The sequence below is a fragment of the Echinops telfairi genome, unplaced genomic scaffold, assembly GCF_000313985.2.
Source record: "Echinops telfairi isolate 266 unplaced genomic scaffold, ASM31398v2 ScPeMD7_655;HRSCAF=1070, whole genome shotgun sequence".
Classification (NCBI taxonomy): Eukaryota; Metazoa; Chordata; class Mammalia; order Afrosoricida; family Tenrecidae; genus Echinops; species Echinops telfairi.
This window is the reverse complement of record NW_022104553.1, coordinates 9876226-9894447: the sequence shown is the minus strand read 5'-3', so window position 1 is coordinate 9894447 and position 18222 is coordinate 9876226. Positions and strand designations below refer to the sequence as shown.

The following is an 18222-nucleotide window of genomic DNA, read 5'->3' as shown; positions in this document are numbered from 1 at the left end:
GTTCAATTAGAGCAGGGCACACCTGAGGGAGGAGCCAGGGAGGGAAGTCCCAACGCCTCTGCCAATCTTCGGCTCTAGATGGATTTGACCGGAAACTTCCTTGGGCCCCACCATGAGCTCTCTTGCTGTACATTTTATTGATCCAATCGTCAATCCAGTGTCCCCCAGGTGCCTGGCACTGGCTCAGACAACTTGTTGAATGAAAGGGAATCCATTGCCTAAGGTTCCCCACCCCCTCACCACCCCCAAAGAGGACCCGAGGAGCCCTGCTGGTGTAGTGGGGTATGCATTGAGCTGCTAACTGTACGGTCAGCGGTTCAAACCCACCAACCCCTCGGAGGGAGAAAGAGGAGGCTTTCTGCTTCTGTGAAGATCGACAGTCTTGGAAACCCCCAGGGGGCAGTTCCACTCTGCCGATAGGGTCGCTCTGAGTCAGATGCGGCTCCGGCTCCGTGGTGCCTGGTTTGGAGTCTGGGGAAGGGATTCCTGGTGGTGCGGACGGGGAAAGCCCCTGGCTGCTATACTGAAAGTTGGAGACCCCTGGGGAGACATGTCTGACAATCAGTCTGCTTGGAAGAACCAGCCGTGGGAAAGGCTATTTAGAAAGCCGCAGCAAAGGTATAACCCCCCTCAGAGCGCTTCTCCGACACCCCCGGAGTAGGAATCAGCTCGATGGCAGCTCCTTTTGCTTTGAAAGAAAATAATCTGCAGAGTCAGTAACCACCCACCTCCCGGGCCCCCGCCCCTTGGCAGCATAGTCCGTGATGGGCGGGGGGCATCAGACGGTCACCTGGATTCCTGTCCCCACTCTGCCAGTCCTTCCCTCCGGGCAGCCTTGGCATCAGCTTTCCGTGACTGCTCTCAGACAACAGGTCACCTCCTTGACAAGGCGGGGAGGGAGCCCTGGTGGTGCAGCCAGCTGCCCATTGGGTTGCAGGCCACGAGGTCAGCAGTTCAAATGCACCAGCCACCCTGCAGGGGAAAGACGAGGGTCGATAGTGTCAGAAATGGACAAGGGCAATTCTGCTCGGTCCTGTCGGGGCTCAGTGAGTCAGTATGGGCTTGCAGGCCTTGGGTGGAGGACCACGTGGACAGACCATGCTCCTGGTGCATGGGGTATGCCACAAGAGGGCAGCCTAGAAACTTCTGAGGTGTTTACCTCCAGTGCCCTTGCCCTCTGCCTGTTTGCCTTACCTGATATCATGCACCCCCACGCACTCCCACCTCCATTAGGAGCCACTGATGCCCACGGCGCTACCAAGAGGTCAGAGGTCCCTGAGGAAAATGACCCCTACACTCATCCTCTGTCTTACTTGCTGACGTGAGTTCCTCCCATGAACCAGACACAGTGTGAGAGGGGGACAGTCAGAGCCCGGAGGCTCTGCCCGCCCGGGGCTCGCCTTCCAGTGGGGGCAGTGAAGGGGGCAAGCAGCATAGGGTAGCATGTGGACTGCAGTCTCGGGGCTCCCGGGCCAGGTGCCCAGTTACAAGGAGTAAGCAACATCTCTCTGGGTGCCCCGGACGGCTAAGCGCTTGCCTAGCAACTGAAAGATGAGCCTCCTGTGGCCCCTTGTCTTTCAATCTCTCCGTGATTGGCACGGGGTGGCGGCAGGGCGACTCCCCACACAGGGCCTGGTCGTGAGCTGGAGGGATTCCTGTCTCCTAGGGCCGCGGAGAGCATCCGAAACATCCTGTCTGTCCGGGCAAATGTGTGCCAGGAGCTGGAAGGGGCAGAGGGCTGCTGGCTGTGCCCGCGGAGCTGGTCTAATTCTGAGGTCCAGGAGAGCTGCCCTGTTGGTAGCATTCTGTGTTGGTGACGGCCTCCCATGCATCCTGGGAAACACCGGCAGGGAGGGGAGAAGCTCCTACCTGTGGGGACAGCCCAGGGACAGGAGAGGAAATGGGCCCAGGCCCCGTTGGTGACAACACCGAAGTCCCAGCCAGCCTCTCCCTAGAGAGCATCAGGTCCTAGAGGACAAGTTTTGACCACACCCTGACACCCCCCCACCCCTCCTTTGCACCCTCCCCAGCGGCTTTGGGAGAGCACTCAGTCAGTGGGTCTCTAATTCTGGGTGACCGATCACAGTAAAAAGCACTAACAGCCACAGTGGCAAGGAAGACTATTTACTAGGTGTGCGGGCCGAGCAGACAGGAGTGCTGGCTTCCCCGGCCCTCCCTTAGGGAACGGAGAAGGGAGGAGAAAACATGCTTGTTAGTCGGGAGTTAATCACAGCCTCTGTGTTCCCCTCCTCAGGAGAGGAAGCTGCTGGCACGTCAGCATCAGCGGAGCCATGGAGTCCTCTTTTAAGGAGTAAGACTCCCTGCAGCTTTGGGCAAAGGGGTGGTGGCAGGGCCTCCTCCCCACTGCCTGCCCCTCCAATGAAGTCCTCCTTTTTGGGGACACAATGCCACCTTTCTTGAACTCCAGTCTCCAGGCCTGCTCCTTGGAAGGCCCAGGAGCTGCCGGGAGGGCGGAGGAAGGGGAGACGGGCAGGAGTGGAGCAGAAAGTGGAGGCTGGGGCCACATTCTAGAAGCTGGTTCCCAAGGAGCCCGGTGGAGAAGAGGGCGGGGAGGGCCGCAGGCAGGGCTGGTCTGCTCCTCTGGGCGTTCAAGGTCGTGAGTTTTGGAGGGATCGCCAGGTCTTTCTTCTGAGTTTCCTCGGGGTGGATTTGAACACTGACCTGTTGGTGCCACCTATCAACCTTTAAGCTGAGTGCCGACCACACCACGGTGTCTAGTGAGGGTGAGGGACGGGGCTCCCAGAAGAGTGAGTCTCAGCTGGGACAGCGCTATGTTGGAGTGGTGGCACCTAACTGAATCACCTAGGGGCTTTTATTTATTTTAATTAATTAACTAACTAATTAATTAATTAATTATTCTTTCTTTTAAAAAATCATTTTATTGGGAGCTCGTACGACTCTTATCACAATCCATCCATCCATCCATTGTGTCAAGCACACTTGTTCATGTGTTGCCCTCATCATTCTCAAAACATGTGCTTTCTACTTGAGCCCTTGATAGCAGCTCCTCATTTCCCCCCTCCCTCCTTCCTCCACCCTCCCTCTCTCCCGAACCCTTGATAATTTATAAATGATTATTGCTTTTTCACCCAGGGGCTTTTTAAAGCACGCAGCATTCGCCCACAGACCACAGCCTCAGACGGACACTTGTCCAAGGGACAATCCCAACACTTCCTTATAGGGCATGTGGGCTCAGAAAAGAGAAACTCCAGTAGAGAGCCAGTCACCTGAGAGGAATGTGGGCGGGCTGGGGAAGCCCAGGGGGCAGCCTGGGAGTTGGCAAGCTGGCAAATGGCTCTGTGTCAGCGGCCAGCCCGGGGTGGCTGCTCCCTCCCTGCTGGAAGGGCGCTCCTGAAGGCCAGGCCTTGATTGTCAGACTGCTCCCCAACCCCAGTGCTCTGGTGGGCTTTGTACCTGGTGGTGTGAGTGGTGATCTGGGATCAGAGAGGAGGGAGCTGTGTTCCAGGGTAAGGGGAAAAAAGGGAAGTATAAAGGACACATTTATTCTTTCATTCCAAGAAACCACCTAGAACCGGCCACCGCTAAGTGCTTGGTGTGTGGTGACCAGACGTGGGCTTTGCTCCCTGTCGCAGGGCCCAGCCACCGTTCTTGCTGTGGGGCGAACCCCTGCATAGATTCCGAGCTGCAGAGCCTAGCTGAGGCGAGGACACAGGCATTGGGCCTGAAGAATGTGGATGCCACCACTGCCCATCTACCACAGCCGTGGGGGGACCATTCCCCAGAGGCAGCCCAGAAGTGGAGAATGACCTTGGACATCGCCAGCGGCTTGTGCTCTCCTTTCACTCAGCTGAAGGTTGGCTGGAACCTCCTACTGGTGCCGCGGTAGCAAGGCCTGGGCATCGGCTCCTGTGACGGGCACACAGTCCACAGCCTTCCTGTGTCACCTGGGGACGTGTGGCGCTGCCATGATTCAGAACTGACTCGGTGACCATGGCCTTGGTTTCGGTCTGGCGAGGTTTAGCCAGCCCTTCACGCTCAGAACCCTTGAGCTCAAGGACAGCCGTTCTGAACCTGCAGGTCTCGACCCTTGCACAGGGTCGCCTGATTCCTCACAGTAGCAACACGACAGTGGTGAAGTAGCAACGGAAATCATTTTATGGTTCGGGGGGTCACCACCACAACATGAGGAACTGTCTGAAAGGGTCGAGACATGAGGAAGGGGGAGCCCCACTGCTCCAGGGGCCCGTTCCAGCACAGCCGGGGGAGGATGCCCACGGGCCAGTGCGCACTCTCTGTGCTCGGATCACGAGTGGGACCTGGGGAATTGTGTGATTGACGGGTCCACCCATCCTGCCTACAGGAAAAACAACCCGGGGCACATGCCCTCCCGTGAGTGGGCCAGGAGCGCCTGCTTCCCACAGGCGGGTGAGGAGGGTGTTGTTGCCGGCGAGATGAGTCCATCGCGGGTCGAGTGGGTGTGATGGGGTAAGCGGGAGGAGGAGAGGAACATGCCTTTGATGAGAACAGGGCAGAGAGGTGTGGAGCCGGGGAAGAGGGGTGGGTCCCGGAGCTTCCCTTTCGGAACTTCTCACTCCTCTCTTGTTTGGCTCCGAGGTGAGTCTGGTGTGTGGCGGCCCAGGTGACCCGGCCGGTGGCATCTCCATAAGTCTCACATGTGTGGCCTTCATCATCGTCAACACTGACCCTCCCCTGGTTTCTCCCATCACCCTTCGGTGGAGCACCCTGTTTCCGAGAGGCGTACCTTGCTGTCCCTACTCCCTGTTACCACCCCTCCAGCCGATTCTTCACAATGATCCCTAGGACGGCCCACAGGTTTTCCCAGGCTGCAATCTTAGAAAGCACCTGACATGTCTTCCTCCACCTGGGGCTGGTGCCTCGAGCCACGGACCGCTCTGTTGGGCGGCAAGCACTTAACCCACTGTGCCTCCAGGACGCCTTCTGTGCCGAATGCTGACCACTAGGCTGTGCTCTGAATGCACGCGTCCAGCGGGTTCACATCTGTGGGACCAGACCGTGTTAGTCCTGCGGGACTGACCGGTCTCACTCCGTGCAGTGAGTCATCGGCTTCCTGTCCTTTTGCTTCTCCCTTCCTGCCCTGGCTCCCCCCAGCCGCAGCCCTGGCTCCCCCAAGGCCCCTCTACGAGAAACTTGTTCCAAAACTTCTGCCCTGACTTTCAGGGCTGAGGGAGCGCCGAGCCCAAGAGCGTGGGAGACACAGTATGCTGTGGGCTTGCTTGCCTGGGGTCTTATCGGTTTTCCGACTTTGATGGGAGCTGGCACCCTCTCTCCAGAAAGACCCCTGCTCCTGTCCCCTGGAGCGTCACTGGCGGATAGTGACCCGATTGAACAGAGCTGAGCAGCCCCTGTGGGGTGTGGAGGCTGGACATCGGTACAGGAGCAGAAAGCCTCGTCTGGCCGGTGGCTGAGAAACACTGACCTTTGGGGTGACAGCCCAGCGTGTAACCCACATGCTACCAGGGACTTCACACACACGCGCGGACTTTCCATGCGTTCTCACAGGGTTTAAGGAAGGTCCCCCAGCCACTGCCATTCATTTGCAAGATGCTACCAGCTGTCCAGAGCCACTGGGACCTCCCTGGGCGTTGAGTCCTCCAGAGCTGGATTTCTCCAAACCGTCTGCCCACTCTGTTCACTAGTGTGCCGCTTTGGGGCCAGCGCGGCCAAGTCCATTCCCTCCTCTGTGGAACAGGAAGACAAAGGCTTATACAGCCAGCACGCGTTGTCATGGGCTGGCCCAGACGGGGGCCTAACGCCCTGCCATCGAGCCGAGGCTGACTCACAGCGGGCCCACAGGACGGGGTAGAACTGCTCTTCTGAGCTTTCAAGGCTGTAACCTGGTACTGTAGTCAAGCGCCTCAGCTTTCTCCCATGGAGCGGTTGGTTGTTTCAAACTGCTGACCTTGCAGTTAGCAGTCCAATGTGTCACGACTATGCCACCAGGGTGTCTTGGCTTCAATGGTAGGGAGCCGTAATTGCATATGGGTCTCGACTTACATAAAATAATAAGGGCTTCTGATACATTTAAATGAAATTCTAATGACTTTTGAAGACCTCATTCTTCCAGTGTCCGCCGTCGGCCTCTTCAAAATCCTCCTGCTCCCTGGCTTTTCCCATGGTCACTCCGCTCCGTGTAAGCTCCAAATTCCTTTGGCTTGCTGTTCCCCAGTTGCCCCTGAATCCGTTCTGAGTCACGGTCACCCGGTGGTTGTCCGCCTAGAGCTATGGCTTATGTATTTTGGAATAAACTTGCTCGGCCTTTCCTTCCAGGTTCCTCTCAGTGAACTTGAACCTCCAGCTTCTCTGTCAGCAGTAAGATATTTGTGCCACCCAGTGATGCATGGCAACCTCACCACAACAGAACAGCACCCACCCGGTCCTGTGCCAGCCTCCTCATTATGCCTGTACGTAAGCTCGCTGTGTCAGTAGCGACTGCGTCGGTCCGTCTGTCTCCTGGTTGACCCTCTGTTGTTCTAAGCATCATGCCCTTGTCCAGGTTTGGGTCCCTCCTGATGACGTGTGTCCAAAACTAGCTGCGATAAAATCTCACCATCTTCGCTTCTAAGGGACCTTCTGGCTGTACTTCTTCTAAGATAAATTTGCCTTGTTCTTCCGGCAGGCCATGGTATTTTCTTTAAAAAAAAAGTAATCATTTTACTGGGGGATCTTACAGCTCTTAGCACAATCCATACATTCACCGTGTCAAGCACATTTGTTCATAGGTTGCCACCATCCTTTTCAAAACAGTTTCTTTTTTCTTGAGCCCTTGGTATCAGCTCCTCTTTCCACCTCTCCCTTCCCCACCCTCTTGAACCCTTGATAAATAAGCTATTATTTCCATATCTTACACCATCCGCTGTCTTCTTTACCCATGTTTCTGTTCTTCGTCACCCTGGTTAAGGGGCGGGGGGCAGTTATACGTCGATCATTATGATCGATTCCCCCTTTCTCCCCCCACTTCCCCCTACCCTCATGGTATCGCTACTCCCATTCTTGTTCTTTAGGGGTTTATCTGTCCTGGATTCTGTGTGTTGAGAGCTCTTATCTGTACCCGTGTGCATGCTCTGGTCTAACCCAATTTGTCAGGTAGAACTGGGGTCATGATTGTGTGTGTGTGTGTGTGTGTGTAAACATTAAAGAACTAGAGGAATGTTGTATGTTTCGTCGTCGTCGTCGGTGCTACACTGCACCCTGGCTGGCTAGTCCCTTCCTTGTGACCCTTCTTTTGTGAGGGGATGTCCAATTGTCTACAGAGGGGCTTTGGGCCGACACTCCTCTCCCCCTTGTTTGCATTGACATGATTGTTTTGGGTCAGGTCATGGTATTTTCAATATTCCTCACCAACATGGAACTTGAACGCATCCATCCTTCTTTGATTGTCCTTGTAATCATTGTCCAGCTTTAGCACGGGTAGGAAGAGATTGAAAATACCCTAGCTTGAATCAGGTGCACCGTTGTCCTCAAACAGATACCCTGGCGTGATAGATTACCTAACATTTCTCCGTTCTTCCATGTCACGGTGTTTCGCATGCCAGCGTCAGCCAGTCACTGAGCCTGAAGTGCCTGCTCCCTGCTCCCTGCTTGAGGCCCAGCCAAAGGCCTGGCACCTCCTTGGAGCCAAATGATGGGAGGCTCTGGCCTTCTCTCTCTCTCTAGTAGGACAGAAGCTCCTGAGGGCTCAGCCAAGTCACCTTCCTCGTCTGTGCAGTGCGCAAAGCACGGGTTTAGGAACACTGGCACCGAAGGCCGTGCCCTAGGGTGGGGGTCCGCCTGCCTTTATCATGATAAGAGGGAGAGGCTCCCAGTCCCTTGCCTGTGGACGGAGCTTGGTTTTCTGTGGTGGGCCGGGCTGCCCTGTGCCATCGCTGGCACCCAGACCACCCCATACATGGTCACCAAAGGGCTGGGGTCAGAGGTGGACTCTGGAGCCTGTGGGATGCAGCCCAGCTGCCTGTGCTACCGTGGACATCATCGAGGGAGGAACGTTCTAGAAGGTGGTCCTGGCCCGTGCTGGGCATCGGCCAGTGTCCTTTCTCTCCCTGTCTTTCCCTGGTCTCTTCTGGACTCCTAGTGGACCCTGTAGGACAGGATAGAACTGCTCCCAGGAATTTCCGAGACTGTAACTCTTTACAGGAGTGGAAAGCCCCCACTTTCTCTCGTGGCGTGATCGGTGGTTTTGAACGGCTGACCTTGCGGTTAGCAGCCGACTTCTCTTAGCCTCAGCTTTTCACTGCTGAGAGAGGTTACTTGTGAGCACCTGGATCGGTGTGGACAAAGACAGGGACGCATCTAGGATCTCAGCATGAACTGGAGAGGGGGTGTGTGTGGAGGGTCAGGAAGGACAACAGGGGGGCAGGTGGAGAGGACAGAGCTGAACAGGAGGGGACAGAGCGGCCAAGGGGAGCCCAGCGTGAGGCAGGAATGCGGCCCAACACGAGAGTTGTGTAGGAGGCTGGAAATTTGGCGGGAGGCCGAGAGAGACTGGGCCTCCCCTGGCCTGGCCACCTGACTGACAGCACCCGAGAGGAATGTGTGGGACACAGCAAGACAAACGTTGCCACCTCTGGCTCGTCAGAAAAGTTTGGGTTGGAAAAGAATAACCTACCCACAGGTCCTGCTGTTCTTCAGCCTCCTCTCTCCCCACACTCCGGACTCCGGGCGGGTTCTGACCCCTCTCCTTGCCGCCACTCCCTTCCCGGCTCCCATGCACAACAGTTGGGAGGAGGGCCTGAGCCAGAGAGTCTGGGAGGGAGGGGCCCTAGGGACGTCCGCGAATAGCAACAAAACAGCCACATGCCTGTTCCCTGTCCTTCTGTCTGGGGCAGGAAGGGCGCCAAGGAGAGTCTTCTAGTTAACTGGGCAGCATTGCCAAGGGCAAACCCATCTGAGTTGGCAGTGGGCGGAGGCAGGCAGGGGCGACAGGGGAGGGGATGGGGTGGGGGGCCGGCAGCTGAGTGCTCCTGCTAAGAGGGCCCCGCCCTGCATCCCGGTTCCTTGTTCTGATTGTTTCTCCTTTGATCTCCACAAGAAAATCCTACTAGGAGGCGAGAGGGACAACAGACCCACATCGAGTCTGTTCTTACTGGATGTAGTGCCACCCGACAGGACAGAGGACTAGTCCGGTGGTTCTCAGAAAGCCTCACCTCCCTTCCTCAGAGCAGCCGGCGGTCTCAAACTTCTGACCTTGTGATTAGCAGCCTAGGGCCTCACCCAAGACACCACCTGGTCTCCGATTTTATGGGCGAGAACGTCAAGATTCAGGAAGTTGCCCAAAGGCAGGGGCAAAGCTGGACCTTGAACCCAAGTCATCCTGGGTCTGATGTCCACGGCTTGTGTCCTCTCGAGGGGCTGCTAGGGCAGTCTGTCTGCTCTCCACAGCTTTCTTCACGCCACCCCCAACTTTCCCCGCTCATTCCGCCCTGTCAGGCAACAACCTCAGCTGCAGGTGTCTCTTCCCGGTTCAGTGGAAGTGAAATGGCATCAAAGGAAAAGGCCGCCTCCTCAGTTGATACCAGCACCTTTCGAGAGGGGCTGGGGCTCCCGTCTTGGGCGGAGAGGCTGCAGGACAATTTGCATCGCTGCAGACAGTTCTATTGGAAGGAAGAGCTCAGCCCGCTCCCCACCTCCCCGGCTTTGGGGGCTGGGGACTGCTGTGCACAGGGGAGAGGGTGCTGCGAGCTTCTGTGGGCAGCCTGGGCTGGAGAGGGGAGAGCAGCTTGACCCGCCTCCAGCTTCTGGGCCCCTCCCTCTGATACTGACACTCTAGGCCACGCCATTGAGCAATTGGCCTGGGTAGGACCAGGGAGGGGACTACATCGGAGGGGAAACCAGTACCCTCTTTGCAGGTGCCGGTGTGCCCCAGTGTGAACTGGCCACTTCCTGTCCACTCATCCCGGCTCATTGCCTGCAGGGCCACCACCTTCTCTAATGTAGCCTATTAGCCTCTTGCTCAGGGTCACCAGCCGTGGGGGAAGGGCTGTGAGTGACCTGTGAGTAACAGAGGCCAGCTATGACAGGGGTACCCAGCCCAGGCCTGGCCCCAGACTGAGGCCCTGGCAGCCAGCACCCCTGCCCCCACCAAGCTGCCCCCGGAGCCCCCAGAAGGGAGAGGCGAGGGAGCCTGTTGTTGGCATGTGGACGCCCATTATGGAGAGGAAGAAGGCTCCTTCCTCGTTGGGGACCATACAGGACAGTTGTAATCTGTCCTGTAAATACAGTGTGTGCTGGGACCAACATGCCAGAAACAGGTCCACATCCACACTCGGGAACATTATTTGGCAATAAGAAGGATGATGCACTGATACATGTGAAAGGACCTCAACTAAGTGGAGGAGGCTACCCTCAAAAGACCACGGGCTGTGAATGACATTGAAGTGACAGGTCCCCAGTAGACAAATCTGTATAGAGATAGGAGACAGACTAATAGTAGCCTGGAACTGGGAGAGTTGGGAGGAACTGGAGCATGATTGGCAAGGTGTGAGGGTGTGTATGTGTGTGCTTTAAGGTGACAAAACATTCTAAAGATTCTGTACAAAGACTTAATTGTACGATGTATACGAATTAACAAATTACTCATATAGCATGCGAATGATAGCCTAACAAGCTGTTAAAAACAAATAACAAATTCTATTTACGAAGCGGTAAAATCCAGCTAGAGCACGTACAAGGTGGGAAGCAGGCAGTGCTGGGTGGTGGGGACAGGTGGGCCTGGGGGGGGGCGCATCCGAGTGCAGACCGCGTTTGGAGTAAGACAGCGGAGGCTGCGTGACAGGACCCCAAAGAGGAAGCAGAACCAGGTGCCGCTGTGGAAACGCCGGGGGGGACAGACAGCTGGGCTGGGGTTGGGGGGCAGGGCAGGCCCCCGTGGCTGGAAGGGAGGGCATAAATATCCATGTCTGGGAGTGGGGGAGGATGGGGAGTCAGGATGGGGGACAATGGGAGGATGGGGAGTCAGGGATGGGGGACAATGGGAGGATGGGGAGTCAGAGGACAGGTCCACACAGGGCAGGAGGAGAGGGTAGCAGCCAGGTGATGGGGCGTCTGGGGAGAGTGGCTGCCAGAGAGTGGGCAGCTGCCGGGACAGTTTCCATGTTGGGCAATGCAGAACGAGGAGCCAGGCCCAGGCTGGTCAGGTGGCAGGAACTGCTCGGCCGGCCGTGGCCATGGGTACCCGCACTCCAGGCGCTGCTGCGGCTGCTGAGCTGGCAGGTGCTCCCACTGATTGCTATGGCTCCTCCCTGCCACGCCCAGCTCCCAGGGCACCCGTCCCTCCGCCTCCCCTCCCTGCCCACAGTGACTCCTGCCCGGAGAATGTCCAGCCCTGGCATAAAGGACCGTGTGTCCACCAGCTGCTGTCAGTCCGCAGCACGGTCCAAGATGGGCTTCACAAGGGCACCCCGGCCAGGGTGTGTGGGGGGGCATGGACTGACGGTGGCGCTGTTGGTGACTCTTCTCTTGCCAGGTAGGAGGTGGGGGGGTCGGCGGTGGGGGGCAGGGTGGGGGTGGTGCTAGGAGTCAGGGAGCAGGACCGAAGAGGGACACCCGAGTTGAGTTGGGAAGGTTGGTGGGGATCTGGTCCTGGAAGAAGTCCCTGCTCACTGGAGGAGAACCTATTGAGGGGAAGACAGGCATCGACCTGCGATCCTCAGGCCTGCGTCTCTGTCTTGGCCCCTCGGGAGAGCTTCCTCAACCGGCAGAGTTCCTGAAACGCCATCCTTGGCTCAATCAGAACCCCAAGCCTAGCTTCTCTGAGGGCCTGAAACTCAATAACAGGAGTGGTGTGTGCTTTGGAAGTCCCAAAGAGCTAGAGGAATGTACATTTTTGTTCTATTATTGTCCTTCTGTGATTAAAGGACCAGGGCATGAAGGTAGGATAGTTCTCAGTGAATCATGATCGCTCCCACGTTTAGAGCCCTTTTAATGTGCCAGAGCTGGCTCTGGTCATCACCATCACGGCGTGTGAAAACACTTGTTGCCATTTCACACACACGGGAGGGACCGTGGAGGCCCGGTGAGGTTACGCTCCTGGCTGAAGATCACAGACCCAGAGAGTTGTAATGCCAGGATTCGAACCCAGGCTGGGTGACTCCACACCTGTGCTCGTGACCCCTGGGCACGCATGGCCTCTGAGGCCCTTCTGTGACCTTCCCTATGGTCTGGAGAGTGGGGTCTGGGGGTGTGTGGAGAAGTGCTTATCCAATGCGCGCCGTGGACTGCAGGGGGCAGCATGTGACCCCCAGATTCTGACGGTGGGGTTGCTCGTTGGGGGCTCTCCTAAAGCATCAAGCCTGTGCTTGACTTGCGTTAGCAGATTTCTTTCCAGCCTTTTGCAGGGATACCTCCAGGGGAGGGGGGTTTACAGTTTCGATCCTCAACTTGGCGTTCTGCCGTTTAAATCAACTACGAGTCGAACCCCAGGTTGTTTTTCAAACATCCCGCGCAGAAGGCTGCACAGAGCCAGCCTCTCTCAGTGAGAGCTCAAAAAGGCTAGCAACGTCACAGCCCATGGCACAGCCGGCAGGTGGTGGGGAGTTGGTGGGGGGAGCAAAGAGGTGGTTAAGATACGCATGGTCCTCACCCCCAGGGAAGTAAGTCAGGAGAGGGCTGCCGTGGGCCTAGGGGGAGGGCAGGCAGGTAGGCAGATGCACGTGATGCTGGGTGGGGAGGGAGGGAAGCTGAGCGTGGTCATCGGCCGTGGGGTAGGCTGGCCCGGAGAGCACAGAGGTGTCTCCGGGTGTGGTGTCCTGTCACGCTAGTACCAGCAGGTTCTGAAGCAACAGACAGGAACCCCCTGTCCGGGCCCACACCCAGCTTTACTGGTCCCCAAACTCGCTGCTGTGGAGTCAAAGCTGACCCATGCGACTCCTAGTGGGGAGAGACTGTAGCTGTTTACAGGAGTAGAAAGCCCAGTCTGTCTCCCGTGGAGCGCCTGGTGGTTCCAAGCTGCTGACCATGCCGGATTGCAGCCCCACGCATAACCCCTACCCCCCAGGGCTCCTGCGTCACTGGCAGGGCTGCTATAGGAAATGGGATGTCCACCCTTCACCCCCGCCGGGATTGAATCTCAGGCCTTAAGTACCTTGTCTTTCATCCCAGCCCCTTGGCCACCCTGTTTCTCTTTGCCCAGCCTGTCCTTCGGTCCCCACCCACCCCACCATTGTTTTGTCTTTTGCCTTCTCCTTTGATGGGGTCTCACTTCCGCTCCCAGAGCTTCTTCCCTCAGGATCGATGTCCCCACCTTTCAGGGTCTCAGTCTTTCCCCATCTGGACATGGGGGGGCCTTGCTTCCGGCCTCTGCCACTTTGCTATCCCTTCTTGTCTTCAGCTTGCTTTGTGGGGGCCTCCCACCTCTGGGTTCCATGTTTCTTCCTTTTCTGGTAGACCTTTGGACCCCCCTCCCCCAGCCTCGCAGAGCAACGTAACCATCTCAACAACAAGCAGGTCTCCCTCTCCTTCCTAACCCCTGCCCTCCCGGAGCTCCTTCGGGGAGAAGTTAGGTGACAGATGACCAGAGTGGGCTGAGGGGTGAGGGAGAGAAAGCCCGCCTCTCTGGCCCTCACGAACTACCCCTTTCTTTTCCAGGGACCTTGGCTAAGAGCATCAGGGCCTTCCCAGACCCTTGCAAGGACCGCATCACCTCCCCCAATAACCCCTGTCTCACTGGGGCTGGTGGTTCTAGTAGCCACAGTGGATCCAGCAGCTATAGTAGTTCCAGTTACAGTAGCTCCAGTGGCGGCTCCAGTGGCAGTTCTAATGGTGGCTCCAGTGGCGGCTCCAGTGGCAGTAATGGTGGCTCCAGTGGCGGTTCAAGTGGTGGCTCCAGTGGCGGATCCAGTGGTGGCCCCAGTGGCAGCCCCAGTGGTGGCTCCAGTGGCGGCTCCAGTGGCGGCTCCAGTGGTGGCCCCAGTGGCAGCCCCAGTGGTGGCTCCAGTGGCGGCTCCAGTGGCGGCTCCAGTGGTGGCTCCAGTGGATACAGTGTCTCCCAGGGGAGTTCTTCCTTTTCTTCAGGATCTTCAGGACTTAAGCCGGGATCAGGGTATTCCCAGATCAGCTACTCCTCTGGGTCTGGCTCGGCACTGCAAAACCCCTCCAACAACCCACAGTCCGGAAGCAGCAGCTCCCAGTCAGGGTCCGGCTCGGCTCTGCCGCCCCGGATGGTCATCAGCTCTTCCCAGAGTGGAGGAAGCTTAACCTCTTCGGTTTCCCAAAGCTCTTGGAGTTCCAGCAGCGGCGGCCAGAGGGTCAGCTCCAACCTTCGCCCCTGTAGCTCAGATGCCCCCGACTCTCCCTGCAGTGGGGGCCCCATTGTCTCTCACTCTGGCTCCTACCTCTCCGGTTCACACACTGTGTCGGGAGGTAAGAGGCCAGTGGTGGTGGTGGTCGAGCAGCATGGCTCTGGCGGCCCTGGGGTGCTTCAAGGTGGCCCCTGTCACAATGGGGGTCTTCCAGGCAAGCCCTGCCCCCCTATCACCTCGGTGGTAGACAAATCCAATGGGGGCTACGAGGTAGTCGGTGGGTCCTCTACCAGTTATTTGGTCCCTGGCATGACCTACAGTGGGGGTAAGATCTACCCTGTGGGCTACTTCACCAAAGAGAACCCCATCAGAGGCTCCCCAGGAGTCCCCTCCTTTGCCGCTGGGCCCCCCATCTCCGAGGGCAAATACTTCTCCAGCAACCCCATCATCCCCAGCCACAGTGCTTCCGGTTCCAGCAGCTACCAGCCAGCAGCGCCCTCCACCATTGTGTTCCAGCCTGTGGGCTCGGGGGGGGTCCGGCCCTGCGGCGCTGGCTTTGCAGGATCCAAGGGGCCGTGCTCCCTGCCCAGTTCTGGAACCCACAGCAGCTCCAGTGGCCCCTTCCAGCCCTGTGGCAGTGCTTCCCAGGGGCCTTGCTCCTCGCCGGGCATCGGCTCCCTCAGCGGCAGCTCCAGCTCGCAGTCCAGTGGCAAAATCATCCTGCAGCCCTGCGGCAGCAGGGCCAGCTCTTCCGGTCACCCTTGCCTGTCGGTCTCCTCCTCGACGTTGAGTGGGGGTCCTGATGGCTCTCCCCAACCGGACCCCTTAGCTGGCGCCAAGCCCTGTGGTCCCGTCACCTCTGGAAGGATGCCCTGCCGCTCCATCCGGGACATCCTGGCCCGCGTGCAACCTCTGGGGCCCCAGCTGGCTGACCCTGAGGTGTTTCTCCCCCAGGGAGATGTCCCTGAGGGTCCGTAGGTCATTTTTGGTGCATGAGCACGTGCGGGCACACACACACGTGGCGTGTCGTCTCCCGGCTGGGCAGCATCCAGGGAGTCAGGCATGGGGTGTCCCAGTTGGTCTCCTCCCTTTCCGGAGACACGCGCTACTTCTCTGGCACCCCCAGGTGGCAGGCGCTCATTCCACGTACCACCTTCATCTCTCCAAAGTGGCTGCCCCCAAGTCCCGTCCTTGTTTCCTCAAGCTGCTTAGATGCCAGTCCCCTACCACGGCTTCTCTGCCAGATAACCACTCCCGGAATGTCCCCTGTCAGCAGAAACCTTTTCTGAGGTGGTACAGCCCATTGCCCAACTCCACCCGTTCAGGTTCTCGACTGGACACCTCCCCAAGATGTTCCCCAAATGGGGAGGTCTCTGTACCCGGGCAGCAAGTCAACCCGTCCGCTTCCCCTCTGCCAAACCGAGCAGCCTCCAAACTGAACACAGTGGCCGCTTTCCACGCATCTTGGGCCTCAGAGAGTGGAGTCTTCACCATCTGACCCACCAACGTGTCCACTGGGAAATCACTGCCAATGCCACATGACCCCTTCCCCACCTTTGCCTTCACCCTATCATAGAGCTCACCAGACCATTGGAAAGCCCAACGCCCCTCTCGGCCTCTCACACACCCTGGGCTCTCGACATCTCCCCCCCCCACCCCCCAGCCCTCTTCCTGGATGCCATGCTCCTGGGAGCTCAGGTGTTGCCTTTGTGAGGGAGATACCAGGATGTCTGTGGAGACCAAAGCAGGTCCCTTAGGTCCCCTGGATGCTGGCTCAATAAACGGTGTGAACTAGATGTAGACCTTTTGCCTTCTTGGACTTCTGGGGTTCCTCTTAGGATATGGGGGTGCTCCACTTTGCCTCTAGAGCCTTCGTGTCCCCCATTTTCATGAATAAGCTGGCCCAGTATTTCTTCACATGCTCCTCCCACGCAGGAGAACAATAAATACTTGTCGAACTGAACGCAGAGGCTGCCTGGTCTCCCAGATTCTTCCTCCCACTCGCTTCTCTCAGGAAATCGGTGTTCCTTCCACTCCCCGCTCAGCCCAAGGTCTACCTCGACCCCCAGGTAGACTCCTCATCCTTTCCTCCCTCTCCCCCCTAGGCCCCGTCTCCTCTACCAGCCGCTCGCTCACCTGCTAGATGCCATCCTCTCTGAGTTCTGAGTGTCGATGTCCTGGGTTTCTGGGACACCTGGAACCATGGGAAGGCCTGGGACACAACAACCCAGACCAGATTCCTCATGACTAAGTAGGAGTCTGGGCAGGTGTGGTTCTGGGAGCCCAGGGCGGAGAGTCAAAGAAAGAGAGGCGAGGAGCATGACCATATGGGAGGGCGACCAAGCAAGTGACTCACTAGCCTGCATAATGAGGTCCCAGCCCGAGGGCAAACTGTCCTCTCCACCACCACGCTCCCCAGCCTCTGCTGTGGCTCTACAGCGAGAGAGTGGTGGGTCAACTGGCTCCTGGGTGAGAGAGGGCAGGGCACTGGAATGGAGACGGGGAGGTGTAGAGAGGCAGCCCATGGAGAGGGTGCTTTGAGGGCCAGGAGGAGGAGGCAGTCCTCGCAGCCCTTGTCTCTCAAGGAGCGGAGAGTGGACTGTGCTTGTTTCTACAGGAAGGGCCTCACCCCAAGCACAAGCTACCTCTAAGAACCTCTGCTTGGCTGTGCAGAAATTCAGCTCTCCCTTAGGATGTAAGCCATTCCCTCTTGGGGGCAAAGTGTCCATAGTGGCTTCCGGGTACAATGGAAGCAGGTGATGTCCAGCCTTGCCCCTTCTATATGATCAGTTACAGATTGGACCGTTGTGATCTGCAGCGTTGTCAATGGCTGATTTTTTGGTAGTACGTTGCCTGACCTTTCCTCGTAGTTTCTCTTTGTCTGGACCGCGTTCAGAATCACAGCAACACCCAGACCTCCCCCGATCGATGGTGGCGGCGGCTGTGCAGAAGGTGCCTGGTCTGGGAATCAAACCTGAGTCTCCCTGGTGGACAGTGAGGACCCTGCCACTGACCCACCACTGCTCCTGGGTTTCAAATTTAGGGCTGTTGAAAGTCCAAGTCCAAACCAACAGAAAAGTATTGCATCGATCAGAAATGACCTGGGTGGGCGTGGGGGGGTCCTGAAGGGTCGGCGGACGATCCGGTAGGGCTCCCAAACAGTCCTGCCTGGCTGCTTCCAGCATCACGGTCGACTCCCCTTTGGTCCAGCACCGGGAGCTGTCCCAGGAGTTCAGACAACCCGAAGCCCGTAGGCTGGCATCACAGGGAAGGCGACCCGGGTGTGGTCAAGATTCAGAGCTGTTTGCAAAGTGGTGGCTGCCATTCCAAAGGGCATTGCCCTTCACCCATCGGCCAGCCCGGAAAGGAGCTCTTCCCTCCTCTGGGAGTGATGGCCGGAGCAGTACATCTGCTAACGGCTGGTGTTTGGGCCTCAGGTGGCCAGGCAAACCTAATCTGGGCAGTGGAGACAACAATGGCATTTCCGAATTTCTCATCACGAGACATTTCAGATATTTTTGAAGTAGACAGGACAGTTGGCGAGTCCTTATGCCTCCACAAATGTCAACCCCTTGTCATCCCACAAGAGTTCTTAAATGCCCTCCTGTACTGTTGGGTGGGAACGATGGCTCTTGCTCACTTCCTTCTATGTGGTGGACACACTTGACCGTCTGTAAGAGGCAGAACGACGTGCCTCCCAAAGATGTCCACATGCTAATCCCGGGAACCTGTGGTTACATAGTGTATTAGTCTGGGTACTTAGGAGAAACAAATCCACAGCAACTCATGTATAAGAGAGAGTTTTATGTAAAGAAAATCTGCATCATGGAAACATCCCAACCCAGTGCTGCCCAAGCCCACAAGTCCAACATTAACCCATTAACCCAACACCAGTCCACAAAGTCCTCTACCTCACAAAACAGAGGCAATGATGCCGACTGCAGGAGGAAAGCTGAGTCAGTGAACG

General features: G+C 57.4%; 1 protein-coding gene across 1 annotated transcript; it reads left to right on the top strand.

Annotated features, from left to right (window-relative positions):
• Window positions 1–11356: 11356 nt before the first annotated feature.
• Window positions 11357–15896, top strand: CDSN (corneodesmosin). The gene is made up of 2 exons (XM_045292914.1): window positions 11357–11482; window positions 13603–15896. The coding sequence occupies exons 1-2, from the start codon at window positions 11398–11400 to the stop codon at window positions 15231–15233; spliced, it is 1716 nt and encodes a 571-aa protein (XP_045148849.1). The 5' UTR covers window positions 11357–11397; the 3' UTR covers window positions 15234–15896.
• The last annotated feature ends 2326 nt before the right edge of the window (window positions 15897–18222 follow it).